Genomic DNA, 27,270 nt, shown 5'->3' with positions numbered 1-27,270 from the left:
GGTAAAAAGTCTGATGTTCTGTGTCAGCCTAAATAAAGGAAGTCATCTTTTTTAGTATGTTCCACTGAGGTGAACTCCACTGAGATGGGTTTGTGCTGTTCATTCAGGGCAATGAGGCAAGTGTGTTAAGCCAATGCCAAGGAAAGCATTAAAATCTAGAGATGCTGAAGTGAAATGAGCTGTAATGGATTAATGTAGCTACTCATTCAACACCACAGTCCTTGGATAGTGAATAGAGACCAGCTACTATGTCTACTGTTGTTTGTACTTCATGCCTGTTACTGTGATATGTGTGTTGAAACACCACAGGGAGCGAATTGATCCAGCCTCTGGTTCAGCACCACGGACAGAGATAGTGCAGCAGCACACCACAGAGCCTGGCTCACAGCTGTGACGACATGACTTCTGCACTCACTGCTGTTGTATGCTGGAAATCAGTATTAGCTATTGGTCTATATACAGATTTGTTCACTCATGCTGATATACAATATGTTACTCCAGAATATAGCTTCTTATTTAAATGGAAATGTAATCTAAGAGCAACAGTATCTCAGAAGACATACATTACAGCCCTTTGGTTATTCTCTCCTCATCTTCTTTTCTCCTTACACCACACTTGCTCATATTCTTCAAACAGTCCCCCTGATTTCCTTGTGGAATTAGATCACCTTACATGAGTAGTGTGACAAAAAAAGAAAAAAGGGGATCTAAGCTTCCAAGTTAAACCAAGCACACCATAGACAGACCTCTTCAACCCTGCAGAACTCTTCAGTGGGTCCACATTGCAAACTCATGATGCATGGCCAAGCATTTCTCACACCCACAGAGCTTTAAGTTAAGGTCTAGTCAAGATCCCGTGGTTGACAAAGGACAAAGTAAAATAGTGGACAAAGTAATGGACAAAGTATCACAGAATACAGTTTTTCTTAATGTAAAGGTACAGCCCTAAAATACATTGCATTGGTTTGACCAAGAAGATAGACATATTGTGTGTTGTAAAACCTGCTTAAGGGATAACGGTAAGGAAAATTTAAGTTCAGAATGTAAAGTCTGTAGTTAAAAAAGTTCTAGAAAATCCTAAAAGTCCTGGTAATTGTAAAAGTTGGTCTCTATTCTTCGCTTTTTCATTATGAACAATGAGATGGCAGGATCTTTTGGTTGCACTCCAGCAATATACAGGTGGAGCAAATGACCTGCATCATATCAAATTCTATCCCAATTCTGCTGGTTAATAACCGAAACCATTCTTGCCTGTTTATCGCCGACAGTCTTCCTACCACTTCCTAGGTTTTCCAAGGACAACAGCCAGTTTATTGTCCAGTCTGCTGAGCAGGTGATTGGCTGTCAACTCCCTTTCAAGCAACACCTCCAGTGTAAGAAAGAAGGACAGCCAAGGCAGAACTGCTACCGACCATGCTCACTTAGGAAACCGCTTCATGCACAAACCTCCCTCCTGGATATGAAACTACTGCATTAATGTCATGGTGATGCCTCCACCGTCTGCTTTCTCCCTTCTGCCTCTGGCTCTCTATTTTCCTTCCTCTCTGTGTTCAGGGTTTATTCACCAGGCTCACTGGTTCCAGAGAGTTTCTCGCCCCTGTTCATTACCTGATTGACTGTGTCACCTGCCACCTGCCAGCACAGCTGTTCTGCATTTGTTCATTAATGCTCTTAGTGCATGTAGAAGTGTTTGTGACACTGTGATTGTCTGAGATTCCTGAGTTGGCCATGTTGTCTGGCCTGCTGTTGCCTGTCCACTGTTTTTTGAGTGTGTGTGTGTTGTTTTGCTTGTGCATATTTCTTCGCTACCTAGCACCGTATTTATAAAGTATCTCATATTCACAACTAGTAATCATGCAGCATGTTTGGGTGGACTGACATTGACAATTATTATTCAACATCCAACACACACTAAAGGGTACAACTTCCCAAGGACAGTGTATGTCTGATTAATAAAAAATCATTTTTAGATTTTCCGACACCACTGAATGTTCTGAAAAAAAGTAAAATGATTGTATATTGACAAATTTAACATGAAATGAATTAGGAATTGTAAAATTGGTGTTGTTTATTGCAGTTGTAAGTTCAGTTTTGGGAAATCATGTCCATGGACAAAAGCGAGGACATGATTCCATGGTTTGGAAGTTTTAAGGAGAAGTGGATATTGAATCCAAACACGAACAGTCATAATAAGTGCAAGAAAAACAAAGAGAAGATTAAAGAGAGAAAGGAAAAAGAAGCAAACTCCCTTTTGGAAAGTCTCTGTATTCAGATGGAGAAGACAAAGCAGGTTTGAGCTTTCTGGGACAAGCAAAAGGACATGATTGGAGCCGCCTGGATGGAGGTGCATGAAAGAATAAAATCTGCCTCTCAGAACAGCTGGAAGGAAATCAAGGCAAATAGCCTGTGGAGCTTTAGAGTAGACAGAATAGCTACTGAGTGAAAAGAAATGCAAGAAAAGTGTCAGGAGCAGGTGAGGCAGCTGAACTGATCAGGAAAAAAACAAGGAAACGCCGATTTTTAACATCAAATATAAACTGATCCCAAAGCTTTCACAGACTTTTTTTTTTCCAAGACAGTGGAAGACAATCGCAATGAATGAAACCAGGGCAAGAGAGAGAGAGAGAGTGGAACATGTGAAGAATGCAAAACAGCACAAATCTGAAAGAATTTTGCCTCAAGAAGGAGCTGCATACTGAGAAGGAGGAGAAAGAAGGCGGCAACATGATCCTCTTGATGATTCAAAATAGGCAGCTGCCTCTGCTGATCATTTTGCTTTGGAATAAATGCTTATTGGATGCAACATCTTCATGTCACTCTCTTGTCAACAATCAAGTAAAGGCAAATTGCATGACAAATCTAAAATGGAAATATAAATCATGAATATGAATGTTGCTACAGATTTTCTCAAAACCTCTATAGCCTGTCACTCAGTCTGATATTTCTCATTCACTTCACCCATTATCCTCTGTACCAGACTGACAAAAAGTATATCCAACAGTGAGCAGCTGTCTCGCACATCCACTGACACTTGTGCAAACTGACATATTGTGTGATATCCACCACATCTCTTTCTTTGCCTATTCCTCTGGACAAATAAAATACGGCTGCCAGTAAATTGATAAGGTGACAAAGGGACAAACTCAGATAGAAAAAGATAGAAATAGCCAGAAAAAACATTGAGAGTGGGCACAGAGGAGGAACCGTCCTTGCCAGCAGCTAGGAAACTGATTATGTGACAGGTGGCAAGGCCTTGATACTGGACCAAATTTGATTCCATCATGCCATTGCAATATCCTCTCCTCACTGCAATGCAATCATACTTTTCTCTTTCTTCTAACTGGAGGCTTTTCAACTGAGGTAACATGCATTGAGAGAGAAGATTGTGGCTCCACTACTTCAAGACGTAGAGATAAAGGGGACAAGATGGAGCCGGTAATGATCCAGCATTTCACTTAAATTGTCTCCAGAAAGGTATTTCATTAAGAGGGTGTTACTGTCCTGTGAGGGGATTTGCTTTGACTCACTTCACAGACATGGAAAAGGTGTCTAGTATTTTTCTTGGCTTCCCAAACACTGATGGCAGGTGGTCATAGAGATATTCGCTGTTACTAATTCATTTTAATGCTGAGATCTGAACTATAAAGAGCTAGATATTTTCCTCAGACTAAAAAGACTAAAAACCAAAGACTAAAAACCAAAGCCTCCATTGCAAATGGCCAAGAATATCACTTAATGCATGTTTAACATTTCTCTTTCTTCTTGCTTCTATGGATCTTCCTTTAAGAAATTCTGAGATGTAGAGTACATGTTCAATTAAAATCTTTATTAATTGGAAATGTGAAAATCTACCTTATTTCACTGTATGTAATCTTGGAGCATTTTATGAAAAAGAAACTCATATCTGATCTTGGCTGCTTTTCCACTGACTACAAAACAGAAAAGTTATATCAAGGCTTTGAGGAATCAGCCCCTTGGCACAGTATAAGGCAATCATTCCTTAGTGTTTGACTCTATACATATCATTTCATAGCTTTCATGTCACACTGCCTGACTATGGTGAAAGCTCTGCAGTTTTACTCAGTCCCACAAACCTGCATCTTACATCTCATCAGTGAGATCTGATCCCACATTTCTTTTCTTCCGAAAGAACAATCTGCTGATATACCATTTCTTGTCAGTCTCAGTCCATCTAATCCCTCTGCGCCAGAAATTCATGAACAGTTTGTTTCCTAAACTGGAAGTTATATACTGTATATTCTCCATCTCCACATTCGTGAACTTATAGACACAAAACTCAATAAATATAAGCTCCTCTCTCTACCAGAGTGGAGCTGGGATTTTGTTTCCAATGAGACTTAAGCTTTCACTTTCCTCCACACCTGGCAATGTTGTATGACGATCACACACACACACACACACACAGATGCCTTCCTGCTTACCTGCTGTGAATCTTTCATAAGTTGCCCGAAGCTAAATGAGGTAGAAGCAAAGCACAGCACATCCTGAGAATTAGTGTGTTTAAATTTGTGTGTGTGTGTGTGTGCGCCTACAGAGCTGCGTGTGTTTTTTTGTGTCTGTCACATCCCACTCAAAGCACGCACACTTGCCTCTTTTTTCCCACATACAGTATATTCTCCTGTTTCAGAGTGATGGCAGGTGAATTGTCTTCTCTGTGCTATTCGACCATACAGGCTGTTTTCCACCGTTGGTCTCCAGACAAACATCACAGACTCTGCAGATCAGTTTGAGGAAAGTTTCTCTGCTCATCCCCTTATTTTCTTCTCTACTTCCAAAGCAAGACAAGGCAACATACTCCATTGCACACTTTCACAGAAAACAAGTAGCAAAGCAGAGCAAAACTACAGCAAAATAACCATTCTGGAATACAAAGGGTTAAGTGTTATATGCAAGTGTAGTCACTTCACACACAACTGAGCAGTATTCAGTGGATGCGAGAGAGAATAAATTCTAACACCCACATACTGAGTTACAATAATAAACACATGGAACCAGCTGAAGAATAAAGGACATACAAATTAATTTTACAATTATTATCTACGGTGGTTAAAATGTGTTAACAGCATCTACATAAATGTAATGAGATGCACTTTTTCTATGTCAATATCATACCACACGGGCCTCAAAGTTTAAGATGAGCACCTTGGTAAGTGTCATCATCAAAAATGAGGATTTCAAGTAAAGAAAAGTAGTGGACGAGCTCACATGATGAACCTGGAGATGAACAAATTATAATAATGAAATAGACTAGCTTTAGATGAAATTCATCCACTCATCGTTCACTGAAGACAGTTTGAGTTGAGTTGCATAGAGGGTTGGTTCGACTTCAGCCCCCTTTCTTACACACTTAACACCTTAAGAGTGAGTGAGTGAGTGAGATCAATTTTTAAATAACATTAAATCATGGAAATGTTTGTGTTTTCCTGCATTCATCAGCAACTGTAACTTTGAAAAAATCTTCAGATCAAAGGTGAAAAGTAGAACTAGTAACTAATGATACTTCTGCTCTTAACATGTTAACCTTGCTTTGCAGTGAATGTGCAGTACATTTTAATGTAATTTACTATTTAGGAAATCCAATCAAGTGATTTTTACTTGAAAAGTAACACGGCAGTTGGGTATTCGACTGTACAGTTATTTTTTTTTTATCCAGCCTCATTAAACCAACCACTAACTTCATCTTAACTCTTGCTGAAAGTTTAAATTGTTTTTCTGAGCCATCCTCCTCCTTTAAACTCTGAACCTGTCCATCGCAGTGCTGAATCTGTTTTTATCTCCTCATTTTCTCTCTTCTTTCTCTTTCTTATTCTTCATGGATTCTCTGCCAGATGGACTGCTTTGACCTCTGACTCACCGGGTTAACAACATCTATAGAACTTCTGCAACTCTATCAGACCAGAGAAAAACACTGCCATCAAAAAAAAACCTGCTATTTTTTCTATCCTCCTTTGTTCCTTTCAGTCATCATCTGCTTTAGTGTTTTATTGAGTGCTTTTGTAGTCAGAATGGAAAACTAAATTTGCTTTGATGGATTGTATTAAATTAAATTTTAAAAGAAAATCAAATAAGAGCATGGCTTTTATGCTGTTGTGCAGTTCTTCAGAACTTGTTAACACTCTTCAGAGAATCAAGCATAGCGTAAGTAGCCTATCTTTGACCAAAAGAAAATAAATATAATGTTTACCATGTTGGATTTATTCCAAGCATTTTTCCCAAATGTATGCAAGCTCAGTGTGGAAAACAGGAAATGCATTCAAACATCGGAAAACTATGGAGAATATTGGAAAAGTAATGTCCTAAAATGCTAAGATGGCAGGATGGTTCTATAACCATATATAAACACACACAGAGTTATGATTAGAATCTGACTGACTGATATGTTGGCCAGTTTGGGCCTGTTGTAGATATACTGTATGGAATTTAAATGACAAGAAATATCAGCGCAGAAATGCAGAAGACTTTTGCGGTGTTGCCATTGCATAGTTTATCCAACTGTTTTATTAATTATTTATTTTAGTTTGTAGTTTTGATCCAGAGCTCTTTGGAGAATGAGTCTCAGTAAACCTTATTAACAATGTTTGAATATGTTACGTCTACCTCCAGTATCGGTCAGGCTCTAGTTGTGATAATTAGATGTTGTTGGCAGTAAGCCCTGGCTGCTCAGCATTCCGCTAATCCTTGGCCAACTGGTCATCACAGTATAAATCCAGACTTAGTATGTATGTGAACACATGTTTTCTGAATTTAAACACATGTTGGTTGGTTGATTATCATTAATGTGGTATGTGTGCAATAGTAAGTAAATCTTTGTAAACACAGACAGTTTTCAAAAAGTGTACCTCTCATTTAATTACTGCAAATCTACCCTTTCTTTTTATTATTATTATTTGTTTATTTGTTTCAACTTTAGTTTTTATGTGTATGTATTTATTTGTATACTTACTGTTGCTGTTGTTGTTATTACTCAGGAAAACTAAATAAAATATTTTTCAAAAAAAGATCAAAATTCCACTGGTATTACATGTCTACACACTGGTGTAGACATGTATTCTGACTATTACTTTTACCCACACTGTACAACAACAAGACTCATAGAGTGTGGTGGTAGCTGGCAGGACTTCCTGTAGCAATCCTTGAATAAGTTGAATAAGTGTCTTGCTGAAGGTGCTGCACTGTTTGACCAGTGGGTCATTGAGGGGATGTGAGACATTAAATAGATAGATAGACAGGCACATAGATAGATAAATTCACATTTCACATCTCGCAGACATGAATATAAAGAGAAAGACAGAGGCAGTCAGCCAGTTCCACAGTTCAGAGCTATTATGGGATGGCGGCTCTATAGACGACACTGGAGAGCAGAGAACATTTTGGATAGGGCCGTGTAATGGATGTCCAAAGCGATTTCTCAGAAACAGCATTGCGCATTCAGCCTGGAAACCACAGAGGCTTGATTGGCCGTATTCAGCTCCATAGTTGGCCACATGTCTGCCCTGCTGGGAAATGGGTTTCTGTCTTTTATCCCCTTTTTTCACTGTCTTCTTTCATTTGTTCTCTGTTTCATTGTACAGTGTGTTCACTTTAGCTGCAGTTAGTGAATCACAGATTAATGAACAAGTGGACACTCACATAGATAGACACAGCATCCATAAGTTGTTGCACTGATTCTGAAAGCCATAAACCTTTATTTTATATGAACCAGTCGTTTCCATCTCAGAGCATCCAATATGGGTAGTGGTTTCCACTGCTGGAGTTTTTCTTCATGATTAATGAAGATTGTTGTAATTGTATCCAGTTTCTTGGGGATTGTGATTCAGTAGCATAGTTAGCATCCTGTATTAGACATGAAGATGGTGTTCATATTTGGGCAAAATCTGGACCTTCCTTATTATATATACCCCTTTGTCTGTGTGCTCAATGTTTTTGTAATATTTGCCATTGCATTCTACACATGTGTGTGCAGCTTGATGTATGATGGGTGCAATTTATGTGTTAATGTATCTAAATTAATGAGCAAGAGACAGAGAGAAAGAGAGAGAGTTGAACTCGGAAAAGAGTTTAGTCTCACACGGTCTCAAGCTTTTATATTGTAAAAGATATTAGCTCCTGGTTCACAGAAGTTCTGTGGCCACAATTAAGTATGGTAGCATTTTTGACAGTTTAATAAAGTTAAAAGCTTTCTGCTGCGGCTCACCAGGGCAGGAGGTTAAAATACATTGTCTAGACTACAATGGTCATCATGGTCAACATCTATCAGAGCAATAGAAGGCCAAATGATAGTAGTGATAAAAAAAAAAAAATTATGTTGCACCTTTCAAAACTAACATGGCCTTTGCATAGATTGTAAGAAAAACAAGAAAAGAAAAACTTTAGAGAAAACTGGAGTATTAAGTAATTTGCAAGGTTATAAAAATGTGTTGTACAGTACTTCTATAAAGCAGGAGACAATCATATTGTGTTGGGGCTCTCATTGCAAACACTGAACTGTTTACTTCAGCTTTAATATGCAATAAAGCCAGTGCCTTCAGTTAGGGGGAGGACATTGGAGCAATGTTAACAGGACTTTTCAGTGTCCACTGGACACACATTCATCATTTCTTGTGCCCAACCCACCATGTCATCATATGTAAATTAAAGAGATTTTTTTTTTAATGACATTAGCTTATCTTATAGTTTTGTTGCCATATTGTGCCATATTATTATTAGTATTTCCAACAAGGCTTTGTGATTATCTTGTGAATGTTTTATTATCTTATTATCTTTTATTATTCATTATTAATCAATAGGTCTCCTGTGCACCAAGTGTATCTCAAACAATGTGTTTCATTTTGGACAGCAACCATGTAGCCACATACATGTGATGAATGCTCAGGAGTGAGGTTGTGATAATGTTAAATAATGAATAAAACAGAGCTGTGATGTTAGTAAGAAGAAGAAGAAACTGAATATTGGAAGGAAGAGTGGGAATATTCTTTAGATTCATGATCATTCGGATCTCAGAAAGCAGATAATTAACCACAATGTTCTGCCTAGGAGTGTGAACACATACACACATAGCACACTGGATTCAACACAGACACTCTCTCACACACACACACATACACACACACACACACACACACCAAGGAGGTGGTCTCCTGTGCAAATAATGAGCACAATCCTCTGGAGCAGTGCTCCATTGCTCTTTCTGTCTCTGCCTTTTCAAAGGTCACTCCTGTTGATCCTTAAAGCTGAAGAGGAAGAATAAAGAATTCAGATTAAAACTGAGGTCACAGAGATTAATGTAATTAAAATTCCCCGATTAAGACTAAATTAAGACAAGTGTTCTGTCAGCTGCAAGTTATTTCCCCTCTATTCAACTGAATTTAAATAAGTCCATTAACACTCAATCCATCACCAATGGATACTTTGCCATGTTATAATGAATGCCTCAGAATCTACTGTTCTCAACTCTTACGACAGGATGTGAGGATGAAATTTCTACCAGTGTGGTAGGGAACATCCTTCTGCAACTCTGAGGTGCATGAGTGTATAAACACTGCCCCCTAGTGGTTCATTTCTTGTTTTTACACATTACAAGACGTGCTGAACTTGTTGAAATAAGCATGGCCTTGTATAAATCAGCTTAATATACCATGGACCCACCCACAGAGCAATATCATACATACACACACAGACACACAAACACACACACACACACACACACACACACACACACACACACACACACACACACATCATTTGTTCTGAACTTGCAGTTTTGCTCAGTTACTTTGGCTCAATTCTCAAATGAAGTCATCAAAACAATATATCAAATTCACAACATTTTTGTTACTTGTGCACTACAGAAAGAGCAATTCTCAGTCTTTGTTAGCATTTGCAAATGTTTTTGCACATTTAGGCAAATGACTAGGTGCAGTTGTCTACAATTTGAACAATTATTGATTGTACATGTCTTTGTGATCAAAATAAATTATGTTTCTTCTCAGTTGAACGGTTTTATTCTCAAAAATATGTATTGATTCTTACATTGTGCACATCATCACACGCAGAATAATCTAATTGTCAAAATCTGTCAAGCCCATGTTTCATGGAGGAGCCTGCTCAGGTTAACATTGGATGGGGGAAACGGATGTGAAAAGTGGAGGAGTAAAGTATACAGTCATCAACCACAAAATCAAATATATTTTTTTGCTGCAATAGACGCATCTTGTGATGACATAGCAGCAGAAGTGTGCAGAGGATGGTTGCGGTATACAATATGATTCGTCCCCCATTGCATTGCAAGAGAGAGCATTAGGTATGAGGTCGATGAGAATCTGTGGCCATGTTTTGTTTCAATATGCATTTTTTTCTGCTTACTATATTGTACTTTGTTGTGTGACAATTGCAGGAGAATAAAATGTTTTTTCCTCTCATTACATGCAAATCTAAATGCCCTTTTGCTTTACAAAGTGGAATGTGAAAATTTCAACAGTTGAATTCAGCATCTGAAGAGATCTTCATCTTCAGAAAGATAACAGTCTGGTAAGCAGGCAGTGTTAGTGAAAACGTAACAAAACTTCTTAACATTTCGACCAACTTGGCTTTCCACAATGTCCAAGGGACGTGTCATTTTGGTGGCAATGACTTATTCATTGACACAATTACTTAATTTTGAAACATCAATTAAAGGTTTTGAGTGAGTTACAGCCTTTTGCAGGTTAACTAGTGTTTTGCTGCATGTATGAGCTGTTTGAGAAATGTATCTTCAGTGCTGAGAACTTCAAATACCTTCGGGAAAGGTGCCAAAGCAATTGAGAAAAACTGTAATCAGCTGCACTGTGAGGGTCAGCAGCACCACACAGAGGAGGTATGTACAGAAAATAATTGCATATTTTAATGTGGATGTGTTCATGTATCTGGTGTGGTCTGGGATCTGCAGCTTTACTTGGACAACATTTCATTTTTTTTGCAGTATTACACAATTTGTCTTGGGAATAGAAACCACAAGTGCACAAGGAAACTAGCACACACATTTTTTTCATATTGTTATTCTGTACAGATCCCTTTTCTTTATGGTTGTCTTAACAGCCTGCAGCAACACCAAAGGCTCGATAAATGAGTTTCATAGAAAGCTTGCTGAGCAAAGCCTAAAATGTGGTATTCATATTACACATTATTCTGCCACAGTGAGACCCAGCAGCTCTTCCTCAACACAACATCTACATCGAGATATTTTATGCAGAATCGGAATATATTAAACATATTTAAAATGCAGTAATGTCTTAATTTCTTCATGATGATTTTCCACTTGAGGGTGTATTTTTCTATCTTTTATATTTATTTCTTCTTTAAAAGTGATGTTCATATTCACCTTAAATACATGAAGCAGTTAGTTATAAACACTGCACACACACACACACACACACACACACACACAAATGAGCAGGATGCTGACTAGAATGTATTAACAATATTTATTCACTACATGTTCCAGTGTTATTTTTCCTATTTCATCTCAACCCAACAGTAAGAACAATATGTATTTCTTTACATATTTACAGATTGTTTTTTACTATTGGCAATATATCACATGTCATTATTTATCTATATACACAACCCATGTACCACCTTGTGTACCATACGCCAACCTAATGGCCAGGATAGAAGATGAAATCTTTTTTTAATATGGGTTAAAACCTCAGTAGTTTTCTACTGATTGTGCTCACTTTCCCCTATTGCTCCTGCAAATGGAGGGCAGAGTTAAGAGTAAAATAATCTCAGTTTAGCTTTTTCCAGCTTGTCATTCTCTCTGGGATGTTGAATCTCACCAGAGATCTTAGAGGAGAAGTTCTTCTCTAACGTTGTCAGCCAGTGTTCAGGGCAGGGATGCTGGGAGAGATGGTGATCGGAATCTACATAGAAGACTTCATGTTGAAAACACTGACAAACGAATAAGGAGGGGAGGTGATCGGAAGCTTTGACATTTATGATGGACTGATCATTTGACCTCAGTGTTTGTGTATGTGTTGTAGGCAAGAGAGCAGCCTTGAGATTAAAATAAAAAGATAAACTGTTCTGCAACAACACAGCTACACAGTGGATGTGTAGCTGTGGTCAGACCTGGACCTGGGTCAGTGTAGATGGACATGATGTTTGTGATTGATCTGAACCAGTACATGCTGTAGTGACTGATAGAGTAGAGAATAAATTAACACATAAAGAATTGAAAATACAAGTCATCTCCATCATGACTTGCAGGCAAAATCAAAAGAAACAGGTTTGTGTGTATCATAGGCGTACATTATTTATATATCTAAATGACCAGCACTCATCAAGTCTTATTTTTGAGACTCCATCCATAAATGTTTGAATTAAGGGATAACATCAATAATACAAAAGTACATCACCATGGCTAGTATTTATTGCTTATATGCTTAATACTGTAAGTTAATACCACTCTAAATTCATTGTCTAACCTTCCATCTTTTTTGTTTTTAATTTTCTAACCCAATTAACTTTATCAACACTCTTTATTGAATGCATCTAACACTTACTTGGACATGGCATGAGAGACATAAATGTAATAACCTTCACATAAAGAAGTGCTGCTAAAGTCAGTGAAGTGGTGAGATAATAATAATTATGATGCAAAAATGTTTTTACCATAAGTCATGATATTGTATTTGTTATATTTTTGTATTGTTAGCACACAAATATGTCTCTGTAAGACTTTAAATGCCAAAACAGCACATTTAATTAAAACCCAAGTTAGATGTATAGAAAAATTGCTTTAAAGAAAGAAAAAAATAACACACATTCCAATACTGCATGTAACACACAAATAATTGTTGTATCAAATATTGTATCATAGCTACAGGAAATTATTAGTTTTGTGCATTCAGTTCATGCACAGAAAGAAACGAGGATTGCTAAATTTGGGAACACTGTAATACGTGTTTCTCCACTGGTGAAATTTGGTTAAAATATAGATACAGTAGGTCAGAAACACAGTGATACTTTGCACCATATACAGCATAAGTGTGTACTATTTATAGTAAAATATATGGCCATTAGTGTTAAACCATACTGTATTTACCTCAGAGCTTTTAATGAAATGGCAATACTCATTAGAAAAAGAAAATATAAAAAGAACATCCCTTCATTGAAACCAATCACACTGTCTATCAAACCGAGCTTGTTGTCTAACGTAAGAAAAAATTAAGACACATGAGTTGTAAAATATGTATCGGTCAGACACGTAATGTATTTTCTTTGATCCACAATCTAGCCTACTGTTGTAGCCACAATATGTACAGTAGAAAACAGTAGGTGTTTGCCTTTTTCAAGGGGAAAAAAAATCACCTTTAAATATATATTTGTCTCTTTATAAAGCATTTATGAAATAAGACATCATCTTATTCACATCTTCTTAAAGCAGCACTGATGTGACATGAACCAGATTAGGACAACAGCAAGGATGAACACAGCAAAGACTACAACGAGATCCATCTGCAGTTTAAAGTTTAAATGAGAATCCAGCACTTGTATTATTTTAGAAACTGTCTTCAAATACAGTATCACCAGTATTGTGTCATATTCCCCTACTGTATGTGCAGAAATATTATGATTTATGTTGTACGGGTAAAGCATTTCATTAGTAAGACTGAGTTATTCTTTATAAGACAGCAGTTTTGATATAATTGCTCAGAAAAGTGCAAAAACGTAATTAAAATGGTTGCATTCAGTGAAGATTATTATGTGATGTATTGCACCCAGCAAAGCCCCTCGCTCTCTACCCTTCTAAGGCAATTTCAACCAACATCATTTTATTCTTATACTTTCATCCTTTAGGTCACCCCTAACAGACATTGAACATTCACTTCTTCAGTGCATAATAATCCTCATCATCACTATCATTACTGTCAATCAAAATAACAACTGTGAGAGAAGAAATTATTACAAAGAATATGGACTTAATTTGTTATCCTAAAACAAGGGACACATGCATTTATGTGGGAATCCGAGCTCACTTTTCTCTGACCATGCAGTATGGACACACTGAGATGAAAATGCCTTACGTTGCTTTCAGTTCAAAAAAACACAATCATCACAATGATCCAGCCCTGAAAAAGATCTGGGAATCGAGATTCTGCGGGAAATTTCACTCCAGCTTTGTGAAATCGTCTAAAAGTGGTTGAGAAATAGATCTCTCCACAGCCACCAGGAAAGTCCATCCAATAAGGGGATGACCTGATTCCATGTAGTACTCGTCTCCAAAATGGAGGGTCCTTTCCATCAAGGAATTGGCATCAAATGAACTCTGCACTGTAAAATCAGTTTGTTTTGAGATAAAAAGGTTGAGACATACAGAAAGACACAGTTGTAAAGGGCAGCGGGCTGCTTCAGCCCATATTCGGTCTGTTTTTCATCAGTAGATTTCAAACATCACAACCAAAAACTAATATAGTCTTGTTTTCAAAGCTAACAGTTTACCAAATCAGATTTCAGACCAGCGAGCCTGCTCTGCTCTGGGCGGGCACCATGACAGGCACCGCCCCCATCCGCTCCAGCGTGGCCTGGCTCACTGCGTAGGAGTGCGTGTGCTGCCCATGTGTGGATGTCACCACCGGTTTTAGGCTCACAGAGCCGTTGCTGCGCACCATGGTGGGGGGAGACGGAGCAGAGTTTGTGGTGACCACCAGAGTCTTGGGTGGCGGGAGCGTGTGACTGCCATTGGCAAACGATGCTGTTGTCGTTGCTGTTGTGGGCTGTGCGTGGCGGGACAGTGGGGCTGAGCCTGGTGCTGTGACCACAGGACTGTGGCCGTGTCCTGCGTTCTGGGCCTGTCCGTGTCCATGTGCGCCATGGGCAGCAGCAGAGAAGGTCTGGCGTGTGTCTCCGTTGTAGCGTGTGTAGGAGTTGGTGTCATAGTTGGGTTTTGGGTTGTGCCAGTAGCGACTGTTGTAGGTGTTGGTAGACGTCAGCGTGTCATTCTCTGAGGATGAGGCGTCTGCGTGGAAAGCCTTCACTGATGATGACCTTTTAGGAGGAAGGTCATCTTCTCTGTTGAGGAGATATTTTAAAAAGAGTCAGTTTGGTTAGATAAACATGTAACATCAAAATACATAGTTATTGGCTTGCTTAAAATGAATCTTATAACTGCACAAATAAATTTAACGATTAACAATTAATTAATGACTAATGTGAAAGGAGTGACAAACCCACAGAGAGTCATCCTACTCCACAACTCCCCAGCGTTTTAGTGTCTTTGTGCTCGGTGTTTTGGTATTATGGCTTCCAATTGTACTGAAACAAGTTTAAACTTTAAATTTAAAACCCAAGAAATTAGATTAGACATAAAAACAGGTAAAACACAATTAAAAGCCAGAGAATAAAAGTGGGTCTTAAGGTGCATCAACAGACTCAGCCTGTCTAATGGCCTCTGGCAGGCTATTCCAGAGATGAGGAGCTGCTACAGAAAAAGCCCTGTCCCCAGCCTTTTTTTTACATGAACGAAGCACAGCTAACATGCCATGGTAGGAGGATCTGAGGGGTCTGGTGGTGCTGTAAGGGGTGAGAAGTTCTGAGATATATGTAGGGGCGAGACCATGGAGAAATTTATAAAAAATTAGAAGAATTTTGAAGTTTATCCTGAAATGAACAGGGAACCAGTGTACAGATCTGAGGATAGGGGTGATATGGTCTCATTTCTTGGAACTTGTCAATAACCAGGCAGCAGGGTTCTGGATTAGTTGTAAACAGGAAATGGTAGCCTGAGACATGCCTAGGTACATGGAGTTACAGTAGTCCAGCCTGGATGATATTAGTGCATGCATGACTCTTTCTAGGTCAGAGGGTGAGAGGAAATTATTTTTGAGATGGAGGGCCTAATTTTGGTGATGGTTCTGAGTTGGAAAAGCTGGACCTGACAATGGAATTTACCCGCCTGCTGAAATTTAAATTGCTATCAAATATAACACCCATGCTCTTAGCATGTGGATTGATATAGGCAGAAAGATGATTGAGGTTCTGGGCAGTAGCAGCAGTATGATGTCCTGTCTCTGTCTTGTCCTCATTTAACTGAAGGAAGTTATGAGCTAACCAGTCTTTGATGTCTAGGAGACAGTTTTGTAATTTTGTTACACTGGCCTGATTTTGAGAACTAAGGCAGCGGTAGATCTGAGCATCATCTGCATAGCAGTGAAAAGATATGCTATGAGTTTGGGTGATTCTTCCCTATGGGAGCATGTAAAGTCAGAAAAGAAATGGACCTAAAACTGAACCCTGCGGAACCCCACATGAAATATTTACAGGTGTGGAGGATGAGCTGCCAATGGAAAAAGTGACCTGTCTGTTTGAAATGTAATGTCTGACAGAGTATAAACACAAAAGATATTTAAAAATGCATTGTAAACAATGACCTTTAAGTCAATTGCCAATAAATAAAGGCATCTGTAAATATTTACAAGTGAATTTCATGCTTCAGAGACGTGAGCAGCCCCCACAAACATAAACCCAGTGTGTAAGGAGCTGTGAGAGAGACCCTTTGGTTACAGAGCCAGTGGACAGACAAACGCCAGAATGGCTGTGGATCATTTCCAGTAGCCATGATGGAGCCAGAATGCAACCTTAATGTTGGTCTGTGTCTGCTGTACGTGTGAAAGAGGCAACTATTTGCTAACAGTTTTGTCATATCAGTGTTATAAGGTGATAATATGTCATTGTTGTGTTTGTTTTTGACTAAAAAACTCAACTTTTGCTGCTTTTAAAATCACTGATAGGTGCTCAAAGAGAGCAGTTTAATATCACCACTTCAAATACCCTGATATAGTAAAGTTTAATCTCAGAGTTTATTAGATTGGCGTATGCTATTTTGGTTTAAGGTATAGGCATCAAAGGTCTCTATACTTACACTAATGGTTATAAACATTAGTGTAAATTGTAGCGCAAAGTTCGAACAAAGGAAATAGACCTTTTTCATAAAATACATTTTGACATGTCACAGTAGGGAAAGCACAGTAACAGTGTAAAGTGTAAATGAAATTAATGATGAAGGTTATTGATGGCTGAATTCCATTGGTCACACTGTCATGGCTGAGTGAGACATTGTTAGTGTTATTAGTAACACCTGTGCTTTTCCTACTCTGTCAAGTCAAACTGTCTGCTGTGAAAAAAGCTTGTCCTCGTGAATCCTTGATGAATCCATTCACTGACTGGAATTAATGTTGTGAACATGTCACTAATATGAAAAATTATATCAGTTAGGTAGCCAGTTAGTTCATCTTCAAATATTTAGCACAAATCCTCAATGACACATTAAAAATTAAAAGAGCTTTACTATGCAGTCAAGTTGCAGCACACACTGAGAATCTAAATAGTTCTTTGTTCATTTCTGCTGTCAGATCATCCCGGACCCTGTTAGATAAACAGTGGGAGGTCATAATATCTGGACATAAAACTTGAACCTCAGATGGGATTTGTTACACGGCTTTTATATTGGATTACATTATGAGAAGTGTTTAGAATGTGTCCACCACCTGTAGTCAACAACCACTACAATTAGACAACATGTCATTAAAAAATGATAACACACTTTTGATTTGTAGTTCATTCAAATATCACTCATATAAATTATGTTTTATGAGTGATTTTAGGTAAACAAGCTGGCTCTTAATACATTTGTCTCTCTTGTAATTTGCAGGAAAAGCAGAGCTGTAGGGGTGGAAATTGTAAATGCGGAATTTCAGCCCAAAATGAGGCAGATGTTATCCCAATCAGCCAAAGCCTCAGATATCTGAACAATGATTTATCTTCTAAATGATTCATGGAGTGATTGAGAGCTGAAATTGCAGCCCATTTAAAAAACTGACAGAGCTTCACAGACTGTTTGAAAAGACAAATTAGGCTGTGATGATAGGAAAAAAATGCTTCTACGAGATAAGATTTAAGCTGAATATTCTAAGCTTTCACTGGCCTGAGTTTTCTGAGCCGAATCTTTGTTAGTATTCTACAATGAGAAACACAATGTTGCTGCTGCATTTTATAGCCATTTAAAATACAGTAGATTAGGTCACAAATGTAGTCTCCTCTCTGCCAGTATTGTGTTATCTGCTCTTTATGCACTGGAGACTACAGGAGCTTTTGATTGCACCCAACCAAAGCACCATTCTGCAAAGAAAGAGAAAATCAGCAATCAGTGGCCAACCTGATCTCATTGGGGATCTCCTCCTCATCATATTTGTTCTTATTCTTCCAGTAGAAGAGTGTGACCACCACTAACAGGGAGCAGATGATGAGAGCCAGGACTCCAGTAGCGATGGTCCCTGCTATCAGACCCACACTCTGAGGCTGGGCTGCAAGACAGAGAAAGGAGGGGATGGTTTCACAAATGTTTGACAAATAATTTACATGGAGTTCAGTCTAAGTCATCCAGAATAGCTGTCAGCTGAAGAGAGAGCTGGGCGGGTTGCACAAAACTAAATGATGTGAAAAAGTAATATAATAAGTTGATTAGCTTGTGCTCAACATTATTTCTTTTAAGCAATTTTGATTTTGACATAAAGCAGCAAGTTCAGGTTAAAGGTTTCAGGTAATATGACTCAAGTGTTTCCTGAAGAACAGCTGCTATCTAAAAATTGCAATTGTGTACATTATAAAATATGTTTTGTTTCTAAACCAGGATTGTGACATGGCTATGAGCCATGCATTTCTAACACACAGAGTTTAGTGGACTATATAAACAGTGGCTATTTGATCAGATTTTTTTCAATAATACCGAAAGAAAATAGAAACTGGGATGGATAAAAATCATTTGTTGTAAAAACTTCACCTCTATAAGTATTTACATCTGCACCATGTTGGCATTGTCTGTAGTTAAATAATTGAGAGCCACTGCTGTCGCTGACACACAGACTCAGCACTCAGCTGTCCGTTTGCCTGCATTTCTGACACACACTGGGTGTCGACCTGTCATACATTGTCAGATTGTTTTTTTAAAACTGTCTGACCCTGCATGACCCAAACCGACTGTCTTTCAACTTGTCTTTTTGTGTCATTGGTGTCAAATGTTCTGCTGTCTATAGTCCTGGTGTTTAGTTATATTGTTTTATTTCCTTGTTTCGTCTGTTTATCTGTCTGTTTGACAGTCACTGTCAAACAGACAAACTGAAGTGTCACTCAAGAAGAAGGCTTCTAACTTTATCCCCATCTGTCAGTCCATGAGTGAAATGAGGAGGTGGCTTTTCCATCTATAAATGTACACACATCTGTACCATATGACAATAACAGTGCCACATTCATCCAGCAGAAAAATAGCAGTGTGTCTTTGTGTACTTACGTGCTACAACCTGAAGGTTGAGTAGGCAGGTGCTCTTGCCAATAGCATTGCTGGAGGTACACTGGTAGAGTCCTGAGGTGCTGGTGCTGATGTTTCTCAGTGTTACAGTGCCCTGCATCTGGTCTGGAAGACACACACACAGCCACATAGTAACTAAAGGTTATTAAAAAAACACAAATACATGGACACACATGGCACATTTTCCAAGCACACAAACATGAAGCAAAGAAAGAAACATTTACATGAAGAGTGTCTATATGTCACATCTGAATTACTTTAAATTCAGTTAAAGCAAATAAGTCATTTAACATTTAAAATTGTTGACAATATATGGCAATATATTCGACTGAACTACTTCTACCATCTACCAATAGGGGGTACTGTATACCTTTAATACAGGGTGTGCAAGTGAAGTATACTATTCAGTAAAATAGGAAAGGTGCAGATTCCTTTCTTCCACAAATGATGAATGAGTTGATTTGTGAGCTTAATTTAACAGGATTAATACACTACTGGCTTCATTAAAAAGGCTTCACCATGAGTTACAGGAAGTGAGACAGCTTTTCGCCTGCTCTCTTCACAGTGACATGACATATCACAGCTGTCTGTATCAAACTGAACACAACGCACTGAGAGATTAGAGTGACAGTGACAAATCCAGGATCCCATTTCAATTTGAATCAAATGCAAACAGCAGAAGACAAGCTCAAATTTTACAAAACATATACAGCATACAAAAGAATAAGGTCTTGTTCTTTCAGTGTATGAGATCAAACATGTCAAACCAGGTGAGACAGGTTCAAATACAGTAGTCATGAAGAACTGAGAAGCATATATTTATTTAGTGAGTTGGTGTTTCTATATTGTAAACACAGGTTGTGATCCCCTCTAATAGCTTTAATTGAAATGTCTCACAAGACAATTGAATTTACATATTTCAACTGTAGGATCTACAGGTGTAAGACAAAATAATTGAAATCAAAGTGCAATAACTGTAATGTTAGTAACTATAAAGCTGGTTCATGCTATGTTACATTGCTTACATGGAATTACCAGTATCTATTAACCGTCTATTGGCTATATATCAACATAGTATGAACTACTTGTGTGGCTGAATTTGCGATTATGATTCAATTTCTTCAGATTTACAGTCCTCTCTCAGCAAGTAACTGCATTATTTGTCTGTATTGCTGTCTATAGAAAAAAGAAAACATGTGTGGGAATCTGCTGTCTGCAATTGATTTTACCTCTTTGTATAGTAGCCTTTTATTGACCAGTAGTGTACACACAACACAAGTAATCAGCGATTAAGGTTATTTGACTCTGCAATGGGCAAAGCTGGAAAAGAAAGGAGAGTCCACTACACCAGTGCTCTCTAATGCTGAAAACCAACTGCAACTCCAACACACCTACTCCTGTGATCCTGATGGATCTGAGAGTAGCTGGACGGGTTTTAAGTCAATCATTGCACCAGCCCAGTTTAAACAAATGTTTGTTGATTAAATACAGTGGGAAAACTGTTGCAGAGTTGGTATTCAGCATGAGAGTAGGAGGAAGAACATAATCACACCACAAAAGCACAATCACTTTATTTGCTTTCACAAGGACATTGCTGACACGACACACACACACTCATTCACAAATTCACATTTCAATCACTTCATCCATCCTTCCATCAATCATCACCCCTCAGCAGGAACAGAGGGTGGGCAGTAGTTCAGGCCTGGCACACGACGGGTGGCGATGATGGTGGGGTTGTTGCTGAGTCTGAGCTGCGCTATGCGTGTGAGATTTACCAGCAAAGGTGGGGCAAAAGGGAACTCCGACGGCCAGCTTGTTTCTAATACCTTGCATGGCGTTGTTCGGCAGCTTGGGCAGCGCGTCCAGCTTCTCCCAGGAATAGGACGGTGTGGGAATACCTTCCTCCGAGCTGCAAATCAGCATGATGTCGCTGCCTACATCCAGCGTGCCCTGGATTCGACATGCCGGCACCGAGGGGGGCACTGGCAGATGGAGAGAGTGGGCGGTGTCATGTTAACCTCTTTACAAAGCAAATCTAATGTTTTCCTAATTGCAGGAGAAACTGCATATTCAAAAACGCTGAAGAATCTCGTTTTGTCCAACTGTGCTTGCATGCTGCTTAAAAGGATTCCTCTTGTTACTTAAAAAGCTGAAAATGAAAGCTTCAATCTCCTGTATTTTTGTCATAATGATGAAGATTTAGTTTGTATCTTTACTTTAGGGCTCTACAGTCTCGGATGTAAGCAGGTACGAAGGCAACTATTCTTGCAATCTGGACATTAAATAGGATATATTATTCTCTTCCATTGACCTCAATTGACATCTAAGATTTATTTTGGGCAAACAGAGTAAATCTACATGGTCTAAGTTAATGGAGATGTGACAAAAGTGCATAAAAATCTTGTAGGGTGCAGCTTTTACCCTGCCTTATTCTTTGACTGCTCTTGTTTATCTTTTTTAACATTTAAACAATAATAAATAATAAATCTGTAGCACTGCTGCATTTAGTTACCCAACACGGTGAGCCCAATGACGCCGATGTTGCGCCCTCCTCTGTCTGGGAGGTTGTTGACCAGGCACTGGTAGGTCCCAGTGTCTGACAGCTGGGTGTTGTTGATGAAGATGGAGGCACTTGTACTTGGCATAGTGGCCACGAAGCCCACACGACCATTGAGGTGGTTGGCGAGGCTGAACACCTGGCCGCCCTGGTAAATTATCACCTGGATTGGGGCGTCACAGGGAGGGGAAGGGAAGGAAGAGAGACAGACAAGGTAGGGGATGTAAAGAAAGACGGTTAGTTTAAGAAAAAGTTTGGAAAAATAGGGAAGTGCATGGGAAAGGATGAGAGGTAGAGAGAGACGTCGGTGACAGATAAAGTGTGGGGAGAAAGAAAGGAGAAATAGAAAATTGAGAATCAGGAACTTATAGATTTTTGATCCAATCACAAAAAATGTAAACAAGTGTCATTCATGGACATTTTTCTTTAGTGGACTATTACAAACATCCCTCACTAGAGGGAGACCTAGTTCTATTAAGAGGCTGAAAAAGAGCTTTTGTGGTCAGAGTAAGTCAAAGAGTAAACAGAACTTTTATTTCTTAAGACACATCAAACAAACAGACAGAGAAACCAAAAAACCTTTTATTTGTAAGTGGTTCTTTCTAGTTCAGTGAGTAAGGGACAATTTCAGGGTAAGGAGTACATACTAAAAGTATTCTTTAATGGCACTATAAGGCTCTTCAGATAAAAGCATCCACTAAATGGTATGCATAATTGAAAACATTTTGACTCAGAGACATATAAACAGCAATCTGATGAATTTGAGTGTAGCAATGCAGACAGTCCTCTGCACAAGGAACCAAATCCAGGGAGAAATTAAACCAAAACCTTGCCTTTTATCATTACATCTGTGACCTTTGAATATATTCAAAGCGAGAACACTCTTGTACAAATGAATTTACGCCTTCGGGTTGAGGTGAGGTTGCCTCGGGTCCAAATTTAAGAGCAATGAAAGATCAATTTGTTCAAAAGCTTCCCTCAGGCTTCAAACTTGGGCTGAACAGCTCATTTGTGAGACCGAGCCACATGCAAAACAGCTCTCACCCCTCAGCTGGGCCCACACAAAAGATGAAGAGGACACACACAAACGCATGGTATGTGCACACAAGTGTGACACTCACTCACGCACACGCGCAGCGACTCACACACGCGCACGCACACACACATGCACACAAAGCACAGAGGGGAATCAGAGGGGCTATTCACTTTGGTGAAAAGAGCCCTCATTGAACTGTTCAAAGACCCAGGCAGGGAAACAACCAGCTTCAGTGTGTGTGTGCGCATGTGTCTGTGTGTGTGTGTGCGTGAGAGTGATAGTTCTGATGAAAGTGCAGGAGTGTGTATGTGACTGTGTCCTCCACCGCTGCTTAACGGTTGTAAATTGCGCGGCTGCAATTTCCTGAGTGCAGTACGCTCGCTTTGTCCTCTTATGTGCAGATGAATAGGCAGCTCCTCAGCTGTGATGAGAGCCTGCAACTGCATCTCCTGTGTGTGTGTGCGTGTGCATGTGTGTGTATGTCTGTGTGTTGCAGTGTGTCAGTGTGGATTCATTTACTCACAGCGAGTGTATCAGTTTTGACTTGTGAGTGCGAGTGTGTGTGATTGTTCGGTCACAGTAACTGTCTCAGTCTCTACAGGGCGCTAATAACTGTGTGGTCTCACTTAGATTTTGTCAGTCCCTTCTTTTTCAGTAATGTCTTTTTCTCATCGTCTGTCTGTCTCAGCTTACCTCCCTGTTCCTCTCTCTAGCAGGCGGCATCGGTATGACCTGGCTCTACACTCCTGATGACCTAACAAAATAATCTGCATGCTCGGTGAAAGTGATCCAATCAATCGGCCTCACCCACAACACTGTCTGTGTGTGTGTGCATGAATGAGCAGAGGATTAACGCAGGCCCTAACCTGAGCTGCATCTTTCACCTGCCCCGTGCTTTTGCTTTTTTCTGCACTCCTGTTGGTTTTTATCTATTTGACAATTTAAAAAAAAGAAAATAAATCAAGGCTAATAATCAAATAACAATTTAATGGTCAGATTTTCTAGTTTGAAATGTGCCACAGTCCAGCTATTGTCCACACGTGTCTATGTGATCTAAATTTATGCGCGTGTGTGTAAGTGTGCGTATACCACCTCATCCTCTCGCGTGACCTGGTTGGCTTTGTCACTGTGCGCAGGGAAAAAAGAGGTCATGGCTGGCACTCAGATGGCGGACGGCCCTAAGAACTCTGCTGGCCCAAGTGACTAGCAGGACGTTCCGCCGATGGCCCAGCAGTAAACCTCTGCTACATCCTCTCCCTTCTAAAATCCTCTGCACTCCTACATGCACATACAGTACAAGCGTCCACTTACACTATATCCTGCATACAGAAAGCCTCTGGATATTCTCTGTCACCACACCAGTCTCATGACCATATAGCCTACTTCTGATTGACCCTAAGGACCTGTTGGCCCTGCACATGAGGGATACTGCCACCGCCTCAATAAAGCCTGAATAAACCTCTAAACCTCTACAGCCTCCCTTCAATTTACTGACTGTAAGCCGCCACTGTTATCTCTTTCTATCCTCTGAGACATGCTCTGAACAATATGTGCTCAGATCCATTTTACTCACTTTATGCTGGTTTTGCATGATTTAGCCCCTGAACTACATAATGCCTGTATGCTTTACGGTATTGCCAACCATCAGCATATAGAGAGTTTTCAGGATAATTTCATACCAGCCAGTTTCTGCAACAATGGTCAAAATCTTTCTCTTTTCTTATTATTGCATGAGAATGGTGATAGTAAAAGCTGTCACAGATGGTCAGTACAAGTCGAGTTTATTTGTGTAGTCCTGTATTATGTCTCACTTTACATCGTAGGCCTACATCAGCAACAATTTGAATAAAAGTTTGTAGAAATGTGACTTTAATCCAACAATAGGGTTAAATAGATCTTATGATATTGTAGTTAATTATTACCAATTAGTAATGTACATGAATAAGTACAATTTCAGCTCTCCATGTTGTGTCTAATCCAAGAAAAACAATGAACAGATGTGGAAAGGATGTCTGATATGGTAAAAATCATGTGACCAACATGAACCAACAATTATTTTTTACATTGACATTATCATTCAGTGATACTGTTAATAAAACTTTGAAATGGATAAACTTTCTCAAAGGCTGTGAAAGTTCATTTTCAGAGCATAGCTGCCTTCATACACTCTCTGATCAACTCACTTGCTGTTTGCTTACAGTACATACATTTGGTCCAAATTGGATCTTGCATTTGTGTGCAATGTTACCAAGAGCTGATGTCCCATGGGTGATGGCAAGTAAATAAAAAAAAAATTCCTTTGTACTGATCAATAAAACATATCACATTACTGTATATGAGATACTGTGAAGCTGAGCGTGTGAATTGGAGTGTAACCTCTTCTCAGCTTCTCCACAGGGAGGGGTTACAGCCTTGGACAAACAACATGCCATTTTCGAGTTTGTCTGAAACAGGTCTTTGTTCATTTTCTTTGATGTGTCGGCCAAAAAATCGATCAGTCGAGGTTGAAAGGGGGTTGCAAGACAAGAAAAGGGCTACATTTTGAGAGAATGTGAATGCAGCATCTATCTGATCCATCCTCTGGCAGATTGTTAGGTTCAGATAAGGATCAGAATCTGATCATCTAAAATACTATGACAGATGTTCTCAATTACAGATTAACATCATTTCTGCACCACATATTCTCTATGACCTCAATTTCACCAGAGCCTCATTTCACTGAACTGCACAATTTTACTATTTCGCTTAAAAAAAGCTCCCTATCTAGGAACTGATGAAAACATATCTAACTTATTTTCCAGACAGAAAATCATTTAGAAAAGATACAATTAAATTGCAAAGAGTTTTCATCAGACCTGGAGTGATGAAACTTTCTCAGCAACTTTCTTTCTATGACTAGAGCAATTGGATTTGAAAGGATTTCAGAAAACACTGACAATATTAAACTGCCAGGCTCACCACAGTGAAGGAATGTCTCCAACGTGTTACACGTAAACTTTTGATATATCAACTCTTTTAATGATTGCAGCTATAAAATCAGTTTCAGAAATTAGTTTCACAGATGTTTCCTGAGAGAAGAGTGAAACTGGAGCCTTTATTAGAGCATAAATAGCACTGATATCCAGCAAACAGTTTAGAGAGGATAAACAACAGCTCAGAAACATAAAACCATTGTCTAGTTTTGTGTGTATATGTGTGTGTGTGTGTTGTTGGCGTGTGTTTATCTGGATTATCTCACACCTAGCGGCCCACAGGAAAGAGGTCAGGACGTTTGATCACAGCAACAGCATGATGGACAGATTATATACACAGGAAACAACACATGAACATACACACACACACCAAAAAAACACATATTACACCTCTCTAAGCTACATGCCTACACGTTATAATCTTGAGCTCAGCATGTCAGGTAATCAGAGTAAACAAACAGGACTGTGACCACTGAAGTTTAGACTGTGAGGTTGAGTGTTATTTGTATGGTACAAAGTCAATGAATACATACATTTTTACATTAATCTCATTCATTGCAATTGCAAAGGCAGCAGCTTTATTCAAAAGTGAATGTAATTTATTATTTACACACAGCTGTTATATAAAATCTGTCCCTTCATTGCTGCATATTTTTTTTCCAATTGGTTTACTACAGTACAAGGAGCTGTAACATTGATTAATTACCAGTTTCCAACTTGTAAATACCATTCACATCAACATCCATCTTGTAATTACGACTGGGAAAGCTCCGATATATCCAACCCCCAAGAAAAAACAAACAAACATGGATGCTTCATGTCAGCCAAAGTGCCTCTCTCAAGGCAATAAACCCAAAATTCATGGATATAGTGTTTTATTGCTATTGCACAGTATGTTTAATCCTCACAGGACAAATTCTGTTATCATACACCCCTCTCGAGTTGTCCAGTGTCAAACTATACACTATAATCTTCATTCAACCTGCTGTGGAAACAAGGTTTAAAAACAACATTGCTATATTATCACCTTTTAAATTAACATGGCAAATTATTTACTCATCAAGCACATACGGAGCAACATTAGCATTCATTTTGAGTCCAATATTCACTCTCCTTTCAGTTCTATTATGCTTCCCGATGGAAATATCTGGCTCTCAAGCTGCAAAATACTCCACTATATTCCCCAGCTAGTTACTGCTGTGTCTGTCTGCTGTTTGGTGCTGGGCAGGGTGGGTTTTTAGAACTTTTTTTTTTGGTGAAAAAAAGTTCCTGCTGCAGAGAAAAACAATGCTATGAGATCATTCAGACTGAACCAAAAAAGTTAGTTGCAGCCGGAAAACCA

General features: G+C 39.0%; 1 protein-coding gene across 1 annotated transcript in view; it reads right to left on the bottom strand.

The window, feature by feature from the left end:
* Window positions 1-11,491: 11,491 nt before the first annotated feature.
* igsf11 (immunoglobulin superfamily member 11) overlaps window positions 11,492-27,270 on the bottom strand; it is a 108,673-nt gene continuing 92,894 nt past the window's right edge. Inside the window, exons 4-8 of the mRNA XM_044354993.1 lie at window positions 21,876-22,083; window positions 21,190-21,345; window positions 19,343-19,465; window positions 18,212-18,359; window positions 11,492-15,069 (exon numbers count right to left, since the gene is read on the bottom strand). Coding sequence (XP_044210928.1) covers window positions 14,511-15,069; window positions 18,212-18,359; window positions 19,343-19,465; window positions 21,190-21,345; window positions 21,876-22,083 — 1,194 coding nt within the window. The 3' untranslated portion in view covers window positions 11,492-14,510. The remainder of the gene's footprint in view (window positions 15,070-18,211; window positions 18,360-19,342; window positions 19,466-21,189; window positions 21,346-21,875; window positions 22,084-27,270) is intronic.

This window comes from Thunnus albacares, chromosome 6, assembly GCF_914725855.1.
Source record: "Thunnus albacares chromosome 6, fThuAlb1.1, whole genome shotgun sequence".
Classification (NCBI taxonomy): Eukaryota; Metazoa; Chordata; class Actinopteri; order Scombriformes; family Scombridae; genus Thunnus; species Thunnus albacares.
Note: the sequence above shows the minus strand (reverse complement) of the source record. Positions and strands in the feature narration are given on the sequence as shown.